This window comes from Lipophrys pholis (genome assembly GCF_963383615.2).
Source record: "Lipophrys pholis genome assembly, chromosome: 17".
Classification (NCBI taxonomy): Eukaryota; Metazoa; Chordata; class Actinopteri; order Blenniiformes; family Blenniidae; genus Lipophrys; species Lipophrys pholis.
In genome coordinates, this window is record NC_137643.1 from 13,267,074 (window position 1) to 13,277,736 (window position 10,663).

A 10,663-nucleotide genomic window follows, 5' to 3' on the forward strand; every position below is an offset into this window, starting at 1 on the left:
GAACGGGGAGAGTGCCACCAAAAATACACGAAGTACATTCAACTCTCACATCGATCAAACGGAAATCATACAACTTGTGTGGGCCAAGAGAACATGCAAACTCCACACACACACACACAAAAAAACCAAGGCAAATGTATTTCTTCAGCACCATTCCGACACACGGCAATATGCAAGGAATTATATTAAAACAAAGCAATGAAGAAAAGCCAGGAAATCTGAAAAAGGTAAAAACGTTTTAATGTAAGGGTGATAAATGAGTACAAATGTTTAATGGAAAGCCTGAGCAAATAATAGTGTTTTAAAGGAGTCATATTCTACAGCTTTTCAACAGGTTCACATGGTGTCATTGATCCAAAAACGTTGTATTCAAAGTTTATTGCCCCAAATCCAGCTTTTCCTTGATTTTCAACAATTTAAGTATTGGATCATATGAGCTGCATTCAGAATCTGCTGTGTCTGTGAGAGCTGGACTGTCTCCGCCCACACATGCCCATCTTGAGAAGAAGAGGAAGTACTTCCTCTCTTGGTGGCATGTGCCAGAGCAGAGCTGCCTAATTGTGGGGGGCTCAAAGAGAGGGCCTACCTTGATTGGGATTGGCTAAATCCCAATGACATTATATAGGGTTTGATTTCTAATCCGCTTATTGGGAGCACACACTTTTTGTAAAAATCTAATGTTTAATGAAAAGCCTGAGCAAATGATAGTGTTTTGATGCCTGATTTATAATCAGGTGATCAGGAAGTTGGTTGTAAGGAGTGTGTGTGAGGAATGTATTCTAAAAGCTGCTTCACTGGAAAACCTCATCGTCTCTGGTGTCGACATTTCAGATTCTACAAGCAAACCTGAGAAGTTACTTGTATTAGGGCCCAAGACCATTCACATCTTTTAAGACAAGAAGTAAGATTGTAAAGTCGGTCATTTGACATGCAGTCAGCCAGTGCAGTGATTTAAACTCAGGTGTAATGTGCTTCACCTTCTTTGTGTTGGTGAGGACTGGATGAGCTGAAACAGGCGAGGCTTGAACCACAGATTGACTCACTGCGAGGTGAGAGTTCTAACCACTACCCCACTTCTGAGAGGTCTGTTCCAGATGAACTCTGCCTGCCTCCCAACCTGCTGCAGTCTTTCCTGTCCTCCAGTGTACAGCTGGAGGAGCTCACAGTGCAGCAGGAGGTCAGGAGGCTCCACACGGCCGACTGCATGAATCAGCAGGAAGAAGGCACTCGGCTTGTTTCAGCTTCCTGAGGAAGTGGCGTCTGTGCCGAGATGTTTGTACTTCATGTGAGGTCACTGGAGGTTTTTTATCATGATGTCATGAAAAGTAGTTAGGGGATCTAATTTTGCACCACATGTTGAAGTGGTTAGCATAGTCCTGCCTGTGCATGCATTCATTGGCGGCCTTATAAACGACTGTAATGGCGGTATTAGCCCGTCTGCGCCCATCTTCTTCGTTAATGTTCTACAATCTCAAATCAGTGCATCATGTGAAGCAGGCTCTCACTCTCAAATTGATACCTTGTGAAACAAATACACTTAAAAATAAACTTTGGCTGGAAAGTTTTTTTTTATTGGTTCAGTCTACAGAATTGTACAATAGTTAAAAAAAAATAAATAAAAAGCTGTTGTACGAGTGGAATAACTGTCCTCCGCCCAGCAGTAACGAACAATTCAACCCTGAAGACCTTTGCCCGGGGCATTCAGCACTTTTGCTCTGTGAAACTTCATGTGGCGTTTCAGACGAGAACTACAAGAAAATTGCTTTCTACATCTGACGCATTTGTTTCTCATTGAGTGACCTTGAAGGTGTCGAGCTAAACTTTCTGCAGGCTTCAAAAGTTTGTCACATTGCGTGGGTGTGGGCGTGTGCATGTAAGAGAAAAGCTTTCCACAGGCCTTACAGCTGTGGGAACCTGTGGGATTGTGACTGGGAGACAGCTGTGTGGAGCCTTCAGTCTGGCCGCTGCCAACGTTCTCTGCAACAGCACGTTTCCCAGGAGTGTGTCGAGATCCCCCACTTACAGACGTTTCACACCCCGCATCAGTTACCACTGGCTGACTTGGAGAGATGGGTTGAACGCACCTTGTATAGCTGTGCACCCTTCTGATTTCGCTGATATCGTGAATAAAACTGTCCACACACACGATGCTGTTCATTAGATCTTGACCGTAATCGCGCTCCAGACCTTGTCCTCCAGTTTGACCGTTGCCATTTTGTATCGGCTCATCACTGAGTTGCACTCCTTCAGAGGGCTGCACTTCTGGATGGGTCACTGAGGATTAAGGGGAAAAACATGAGTCAGTTTCACAAAGGTAGCAATTAAATGGGATATTCTGGGTCAGGGCTGTCAAAGTCATTTTCCTTCACGGGACTCATAAAGCCGAATTTGCTCTCAAATTTTCGGGATTGGTAAGATGATAGCATAACAGCACCAACTGCTTAGATCTTTTAGATTGATGGATACATTTGAAGAACCAAATAAAGCACACAGTCATGTAATATTCTTTGTTTTGAAAACCAAAAACAGATTCTTCCATCTGCGGCTTCTGCTTGTTGTATTACACAGCAAAGAATATTACACGAGTGTGTGCTTTATTTGGTTGTTCAAATGTATCCATCAATCCAAAAGATCTAAAGTCCTGCCTGCCACCATGTTGGCAAAGCCTGTCATTTCTAAAGTCCACGTTTGCAGCCTTCCAAATGCATGTTTTCACAGATTCACCCTCACAGTGTGACTTCGCAAACAATAAGGCAGCTAACTGCATCACTACAGCTCTACCGAGCTTCTTACCGAGTCTCTTCTGTGTCCGTCACAGTGTGATCCCCAGTAAATGCATTACTAACAGCAGCTACTTTGATTGAGAAATTAGAAGGTTTTCTTTGTCATTTTTAAACTTTCCAAAGTCATCCCAGGTCCCAGAACGAGTCGTATTTGGCGTTCTGGAGCATACTGGACACCCCTACCTAATGGCTGTACATCCACTGCCGGTGATGCACTCCAAACAAGGCATTTCTAAACAATCTACATCTCAGTAACAGTTTGCAGTCAAAGTGATAATGCTCTTGGCCGCACCTTGATCTGCTTCCTGCTTAATTTGAAGCATCAGTAATCTGTGTTGCTCCAGCTGCTGTTGACTCCTGGGTTCATTATTCAGTGGCACTGCCTCAATCCCAGAGGAAGCGGGCTGATTGGTCTCTAAAGGGAGAAGAACAGACTGCTTTTCAATGTAACAAAGGCCTTAATAGACCTTTTTTTTTTTAATACATTTCATACTTTGAACCCTGGTCAAACAATATTTTTCAAAGAGAGCTCAAATTAGAAACAGTAACATTCACAAATAATTCATCTTAACAAATGTACATTAAGGCAAGAGACATTCAATTTATTCAATCAGAAAACTGAAGGAAACAAACTCTCTCTTTAGATATGTTTCATATAACTCCTGTGGAAAAAGCCAAAAATAAATGGCATAAATATGGCAGTGGTTTTCTATGTTGTGCTTTATCATGTCATTTTGTCACGGTTTTCCCTTGCAAAAAGAGATTTTAATCTCAAAGCACGTTCCTGTTATATTTGAAAAATAAATCATACTAACAGAAAGCAATGTGTGCTCTTCCATGCAACTGTTATTTATCAGTAACAACGGATCCGTTTCCACTAAATGAGGGTGAAAACAAAACAGTTACGTAACAGGCTGAATGGGAGTCACTCAAATGTATTGACAAACTGCAGCATCGAAGCTGCAGTCGTGTAACTAAAAATTCCTATATGCCTTATTTGTAAATTTAGACGGTACTATACTTGTGTAATAAGTCATTTATTTCAACTCGTAGACGTTAGTGCTGTGCTTTTGTATAGTGGGCAACAGCTGTTAAGGTAAAAACAACTGTTTATTTGAGACCTGAGCAATAAATATCAACCAGTGGTTATGTAATCAGTGTTGACAGCATCAGTTTAGACCAGCAGGCTTTCAGAGGGCGAGAGGAAGAGCCCCCCCCCCCCACCCCACCTCTCATACAGCACAGGTTTCAGCTCATGCCATCAAGTAATCATTGTAAATGTCAGAGTTTTTCACATTCTAAAGGTAAAGGTGTTAACATCTGCTCGATTCACAAGCAATAAAAAAACAGAAATCTTGTTATGTTAGTCAGATGCTTTAAACCTTAAATATTATTCCATTAACATCCATCACAATTACACTGAAAAAAGGCTCTCAAAAGGTGTGTTTAATAAAAGGTTTACCCTTCACTTATTTCTTATTGTCTTTTTAAAAGAAAAAGCACAGCCCTGGTCCTCAGAGTTCTCCTGCTGTGCCTCCACTTTGAAAACCACCGGCTTAAACTGACAAAAGAAGAAATCAGACATATTTGTTGACTGACCGTCATGTTTGCTTTGCTGCTGAGTAACATAACCTGGGAAGTAAAGATGCACAGTGGAGAAACAGCATTAGTTAATGGTTCTATGATTACAGCAGTGTGGTGAAGATACAGCAGTAAAAAAACATACAAAGGAATGTAAAACATACCGTGCATTTTAGACAGGTGAGCCTCAAAGTTACATGTCCGATAAATGATCTTTTGGCAGCAGGGGCAGTGCCAGTGACTTCTGCCCTGGATCTTATCTTTACACATACAGGGGATGACAAACTTCTCTGGAATGTAAAAAAAAAAAGAGTGGATTTAAAAAAAATAATAAAATAAATTCTAAGTAGCTAAAAAGTTACAAGGAAATTGTTTTCACCGGTTGTACAACATTTGTGTTCTTTGCAAATCAGCTGCATCTTTTAACAATTGCAGAAAAAGATGAAACGCTATGTTTTCTTACAGTTAAACTTTATAAAAATGAATGGTTAAAGTTTAGAAATATATATGTATATAAGACGAGAATATAGAAATCATTTAAAAGGTTTACAGTAACTGGATATGCAAACATTAAAGGTGAGGTAAAACATCCAAAAGGATACAGAAAGAATTTCTTCTTTTTGGTATCAGTGTTGCTCATACAACAATCAATAGATGGAAAGACACTTAATTGGACATTAAGTCAGCTTCACTAATACCCACACTGTCTAATATACATACATTATACCTAAAATCCCAGCCATTATTAAATAGAATACAATATCACCCGCTGCATACTGTAAACTAAGACAACCACAGGTTACAGAAAGAAATTATTAATACTGGACATTGAATACACCAATAAATAAATAAAAGCATTACTAAAGGAATTACACAAAATAACACAAACAAAGGTCACAAGAAGAAAGGAGGATGAATAAATATTAGCTAAGAATTAAATAGCAGTGCTTGTATTGTGAGGAGCCCTGAGATTTACAATGTAAATAAAGTGTCTGTGTTGTTGCTCTTGTGGTTGATGTCCCCTCTCCTCTCCCTCCTTTATAACTTCACTTGAAGACCCTTAAGAAGCAGAGCTCACAAAGTGCTTCACCAAATAGTACAGGATAATCAAAGAAGGCAAAAAAAGGAACACATGAAAACAGCCAAACATAGCAAAGAGGAAGAGGACAGAATTAGAACAGTCTCTTATGTTATGGCATTACAGTTATGTTTTAATTGAGCCAACATTTCCTGTGTCAGCTTTTCAAACACCCCGTGAACAGATCTTGTTCAGGAAGTTGGATCAGCTGACCCTCCTCCCAATGCTGGTCAAGCATCTCCACACACCGAGAAGGGTGAAAACATTCTCATATGCTGATGTCAAAGTCTTCTCTGACACTATATTACAAAGTTGACGACCCTGAAGCAGAAAGAGTTTGTGTCTGAAGGTCTCATGGGGCTTTGAACCACTGATCTGAACAGCTCTTCAAGACTATACTGTGACACTTTGACTTCCAAACAAACCAAAGTTACCTCTGCCTCCCGTGATGAAATGAATGGCACGTGAGTAATGCCTCTTCAGCAGGTGAGTCTCAGTGGCTTCAGAAGTCTTGACGCAGTAGGGACAGTTTCTGTTCTCATGCTGCACCTTCAGAAGGTCTTCCCGAGAAGTGAAGAGACACTTTGACTCTGCACAAACAACAACACCACGACCCCAATGTTATGCTTTATTAAAATAACAACGTGAAGCTACACAACATAAAAACGTGGAGCCATTCTCACTCGGAGTCAGAGCGTAGCCCTTTGCGCCGGAAGTCTGAAGAACCTTCGGCTGGCGTTTTGCTGCTGATCTCCGAGTGGGATCTTCGGGACGACGAATTATCTGTGGTTCCCTGGCTGCTAAAGGAAAGGATCGAACATGTTTGAAATGAGTGTTATTGTAAGATACTTTCACGCTATCGTATTCTTTTCTTCTTTGAAGTTTAAAGATGAGCTGCACCGACCCTCTTTGGACTCAACGATGATGTCCAGCACAGAGCGGAGTCTCCGGTTCTCCTCCTGCAGACGGACCGTCTGCTCCTCGAAGTCCGATAAAGATTTGACAACAGCGCCCAAGATCTCTGATGTAGCAGCGTGAAGCCGCTGAGAGATAAACTCCTTCAACTCCCCCACTTGGCTCATTTTCCCACCATTATAATTATCAACTTTGAACCGGAAACAAACGTAGAACAAACCGGAAGTTAAAAAAACAATCATTTCCGTTGTTTCCCATACCTTCAGCTGTAATAATAATAAAAAAAAATAATAAAAATAATTATAATAATGAAAAAGAAAATTTAATAAAAAATCAAATACACTGTGACTGGACAATTCAAAATGTTTATTTATTTATTTATTGTGAAAACGATTTGTCTTAGCACACTATTCCCAAATGTTCTACGAATTTGGACGTGTTTTTGGTGCACGTGCTCCCAAAGGCGAGGGACTAGTGATGCGACAAAAAACTGCTCTGGAGTCATATGTGGCATACATTAAATCAATTATATGTAACAAAACACGTTTATGATATTTTTATTTAGTTTTCTGTTAAAAAAAAAAAGTTTGAAAAAAATAACAAAAGAAAGGACTAATAAAATAAAGCGGCACAAAATGCTAAACTGGCTAAAGTTGCTGAACTGGCTAAAAATGCAAACAAAACAAAAAAAAGCTAAAAGACAGAGAAATTACTAAAATAATTAGAAAGTGAAAACAGCTTTAAAAAATAAAATAAAGTTGTTTTTAAAAATGGTCAGAAACAGTTAAACAGCTCAAGCTTCTAAAACATCTTTAACCACTTAAAAAAAAAACATGCAAAAATAGTCAAAATGGCAAAAGCAGAGGATATTTAAAAAGCACAAAAATCTTGATTATTTTGAATAGTAAGTCAATTACAACAGGTACAGCAATAAAACAATGAAATGACAATACAAAGAAATACAAGGTATTTGGTATTTCATGAAATTGACACCAATTTCAAAATTAGTATGATTTTACCACACATTGCAAACTTTATCAAACGATTTGAGGCTTTCATAAAAGTTTCTTCAGTTTGTGAAAAATCGGTTGAGAGGTGAAGTGATGAAACCTTTCAAATGAGAGTCCAAGCATCATAAAAATATCAAGCAGGTCAGCCATTAAAAAAAACACAACAAGAAAACAAAGAAGATACAACACAGTCCCTGTCATCATCATCATCATCAAACAGGTCTTGGTTTCAAATAACACAATGTTGCAGAAAAGCTCACATCGGTAAAGATTAATTTTCATTAAAATGAGCATTTATTTGATTCAAGTATTGAAACCAGGTGATATTAATGTCTATCGTCTCTCCTATTGTTCTTCAAAAGGGCAAAAAAAAAAAGAAGCCTTGATTTTATCTGGCCTGTAGGTCAACCTTATTAAAAAAAAGAAAACTGTCACTTTCACAGCTCGTATTTAGTCTGTTTTGGCTTGCTGCTGCTCTCCAGAGGGGACCTGAGACCACCATTTTCTGCATGACAAGGAGGAGGGGTCGCAGCTGTACCCGTACTCACAGCAGTGCCGACCGTCTGAACAGCACTGGCCCTGAAATCAGCACAAGAAAACACCACTGATCAATTATATATTACTTTAACGAACAGCTTAACTACAGATTACAGCTCCAGGTCTGAAACTCAATCATTAAACAACTACTAGGTGATTCATACCAGAGGGTAGGGGCAGCAGCTCCATTGTCCCGAGACTCCCTTGCAGCAGGTCTGACCCTGTGGGCAGTAATAGCTGGAATCACAGCGAATGACTCCATGCTCGCTGCTCAAAGCTTCTGTTAGAGCGGCCATTGGGGTCTGTAAAACAGGAAGAACTAAATCAGTATTCACTCACTCTTAAGTGATTACAGAGTTATCAACTGTATTTTAAGTACATTTTAGTTGTCTGTCTGCATATTGGCCAGTTTGAACAATGTGGCCGGGCTTTATAGCGATCTTAGTGGTTCAATCTTATCATTACATTTATTACATTTTTCCATCATTGCCCTATCCTTATTGGTTGATAAGAGAGTGTAGGATCATCTTTTTATAACTTGCTTTTCTATCATTGAATTTTTTATTTGTACAGCTATACATCAATTGAGGTGATCCCACTCTGTTTTAAGAAAAAGACAAAACTATTACGGTCTTCCCTACCTTGTGCCTGCTGCTTTCCTCCTCGGAAGCTGAAATGGGAGAGGCAGGCACGGAGGATGAAGCTCGTTTGGGCGTGAAAGGATACATCAGGTTTTGCCTCACACAGTGTTGGTAAGTCCAGTCACAGTCGTAGCCATACGGGCAACAATGGAAGCCATCTGCACAACATCTTCCCTACAAGACACACGTTATGTGCGTCAAATCAGTGCAACGTCGATATTTCAGTCACGGTTCTTGTTACAGTAGTGTCACATTACATTACAGTGCAGAGGGCAACTCACAGGAGAGTAGGGACAACAGGTCCAGCCACCTTTAGGGTGTCTGCAGCAAGTGGTGCCATCAGGACAGGTGAAATAGTTGTCACAGTGGACGACCGAGACCTCGGTTTGCTCCGGGACAGGGTTGTCTCTTATCTCCTGGAAGGGAGTCACGGATAGATCCAGGGTGCTTTGCTCCTCTGCAGCCTCTTTCTCCACCATGGGAATGTTCCTCCAAGGCTGGTCCTTTTTCTCACACATCTGCGTGATCAGGTTGCAGCGATATTGCGAGGGGCAGCAGTGGCGCAGGTCAGAGCAGCACACGGCCTACGGACGCACAAGACAGAACGATTTTTTTTAAATCTTCACACCTTTGAATTTTCCTAAACGTGCTATCAGTTGTTAACACCGTCACAGTGAGGCAGTGTGTGAGCACGAGTTACTACCATTGGATATGGACAGCAGCCGTATCCTTTTGCAGTCTTGCAGCAGGTGGAAACGTCTGAGCACACCTGTCCATCAGGGCATACGACAGAAGAAAAAGCTGCACCCCACGCAAGCACCCCAACTAACAACTCCAAAGACATTTTCGACATCTGGAGGACAGAGAGAGTCAACAGTGTTACAGCAGATTTCCAGGCCTAAATATGAAGCCTTTGCTCTGGAAACTGTCAGTTTCATTTCACCTGCAAAACCGTCTCTCCAAAAAGAGATAATACCTTCCTGTTGCGTCGACTCAGTGAAACGGGTAGAAGTTACTTCAAGACTAAACTGAAGAGATTCATGGGGATTTCCTGCTTACCTTCTGCCAGTGAGGCTTCCTTCTTTACAGTACGTTTCACACTTCCTGAAAAGTGAATAACTCAACACATGGCTTTATAAGCCTGAATGAGACACTCCCACTGAAAGCTTAAAAAAAAAAGAAAAAAAAAAAGAAAAAGGAAACTTCATCACCCACACAGTCCCGTGACTGTCAGATTGGTTCAAACATGTTTTCTTTAATGTTGCCTGAACTGTCGCTGCACTCCCCTGACTGCACCTGAGAGACCTCTCGGTAATGATTGTACAAGGCCATAAACAAACACATGATCAGTATCTAAAGCTCAAACATGAAGCGCTTAACAAGCTTTTACGAAACTTTGATAGTCTTGACCTACATCAGTCACAAGGCCCGCCTATAAAGTCTCATTCACAGGGTTAAATCCGTATTTCCAAAATGAATATAACAGCACAACACAATTTTAGACTTGTGCATAGATGTCATATTTAAAACACCTCAGCTGTGGACAGGATCATTGTGCAGAGTGATATTCTTAAAAGTTTCCACTCTAGATTCCTCTCTTTAATTGAATTAGAGATTTTTCACTCTGTACTGCATAAAATACTCATGTACAAGAATAGGCTCGTGAAACGAAAGTTCCCAATAATTCCCAAGTTAAAAAAAAAAGAAAAGAAATCGCAGCCCCCTTCATGTTTTATTTGTTGTACACAAATGTGATGGCTGCTCCCTGAACACGACTCCGACTGTCAGTGTCGGATCACATGAAGCGTTTGAGGACATCGGGAACCGTAAATCCAAACTTAAGATACTTCAAACGACCTGCTGTCTGATTTTAAACTTGTGTACTCGGGAGAAGTGATTGTGTTAATGGAAAACATTGCATAAAAATCAACATTTGACTAAGACGAGTTTAACGGTTTCAAAACAATACTTCTAACTTGTCCACAGTGCTGCTTAAAATGAACTGGATCATACCTTTTTGTTTAAGCATCTGGCTCGCCAAGCTAAGAACTGGTTAAAACTGTTATATCACATCAAGCCTGGAGTTCAAATCCTGACCTTCCTATCAAGTCACTTTCA

At 40.4% G+C, this 10,663-nt stretch overlaps 2 protein-coding genes across 6 annotated transcripts; both read right to left on the minus strand.

Moving 5' to 3' along the window:
• Nucleotides 1–218: 218 nt before the first annotated feature.
• On the minus strand, nt 219–6,604 carry LOC308122488 (uncharacterized protein). 2 transcript variants are annotated; one of them, XM_080484310.1, is made up of 7 exons: nt 6,347–6,604; nt 6,126–6,239; nt 5,877–6,032; nt 4,529–4,654; nt 4,383–4,415; nt 3,076–3,198; nt 219–2,274 (listed from the first exon to the last, which is right to left on the minus strand). In XM_080484310.1, the coding sequence occupies exons 1-7, from the start codon at nt 6,597–6,599 to the stop codon at nt 1,673–1,675; spliced, it is 1,407 nt and encodes a 468-aa protein (XP_080340436.1). In that variant the 5' UTR covers nt 6,600–6,604; the 3' UTR covers nt 219–1,672. The 2 variants fall into 2 exon arrangements, with proteins under 2 accessions (XP_080340436.1, XP_080340435.1); XM_080484309.1 differs by having other exon boundaries at nt 6,126–6,242.
• Nucleotides 6,605–6,701: 97 nt separating this feature from the next.
• LOC308122375 (progranulin-like) lies at nt 6,702–9,833 on the minus strand. Of its 4 annotated transcripts, none has more exons than XM_080484154.1 (6): nt 9,605–9,833; nt 9,249–9,398; nt 8,827–9,129; nt 8,546–8,719; nt 8,069–8,206; nt 6,702–7,946 (listed from the first exon to the last, which is right to left on the minus strand). In XM_080484154.1, exons 2-6 carry the CDS (start codon nt 9,396–9,398, stop codon nt 7,818–7,820), a joined length of 894 nt encoding a protein of 297 aa, XP_080340280.1. In that variant the 5' UTR covers nt 9,605–9,833; the 3' UTR covers nt 6,702–7,817. The 4 variants fall into 4 exon arrangements, with proteins under 4 accessions (XP_080340280.1, XP_080340282.1, XP_080340281.1 ...); XM_080484156.1 differs by having other exon boundaries at nt 9,522–9,658; XM_080484155.1 differs by having other exon boundaries at nt 9,489–9,656.
• Between the last annotated feature and the right edge of the window lie 830 nt (nt 9,834–10,663).

Coding starts and splice junctions, on each gene's coding strand:
- LOC308122488 (XM_080484309.1), bottom strand. CDS start 6,599: ATGATTGTTTTTTTAACTTCCGGTTTGTTCTACGTTTGTTTCCGGTTC. Junction 4,416..4,528: donor TCACCTGTCTAAAATGCACG/GTATGTTTTACA, acceptor TTTACTTCCCAG/GTTATGTTACTCAGCAGCAA. Junction 2,275..3,075: donor TAAGCAGGAAGCAGATCAAG/GTGCGGCCAAGA, acceptor CTTAATCCTCAG/TGACCCATCCAGAAGTGCAG.
- LOC308122375 (XM_080484154.1), bottom strand. CDS start 9,398: ATGTCGAAAATGTCTTTGGAGTTGTTAGTTGGGGTGCTTGCGTGGGGT. Junction 8,720..8,826: donor CCTGTTGTCCCTACTCTCCT/GTGAGTTGCCCT, acceptor TGTGTCTTGTAG/GGAAGATGTTGTGCAGATGG. Junction 8,207..8,545: donor AGGAAAGCAGCAGGCACAAG/GTAGGGAAGACC, acceptor CCTGTTTTACAG/ACCCCAATGGCCGCTCTAAC.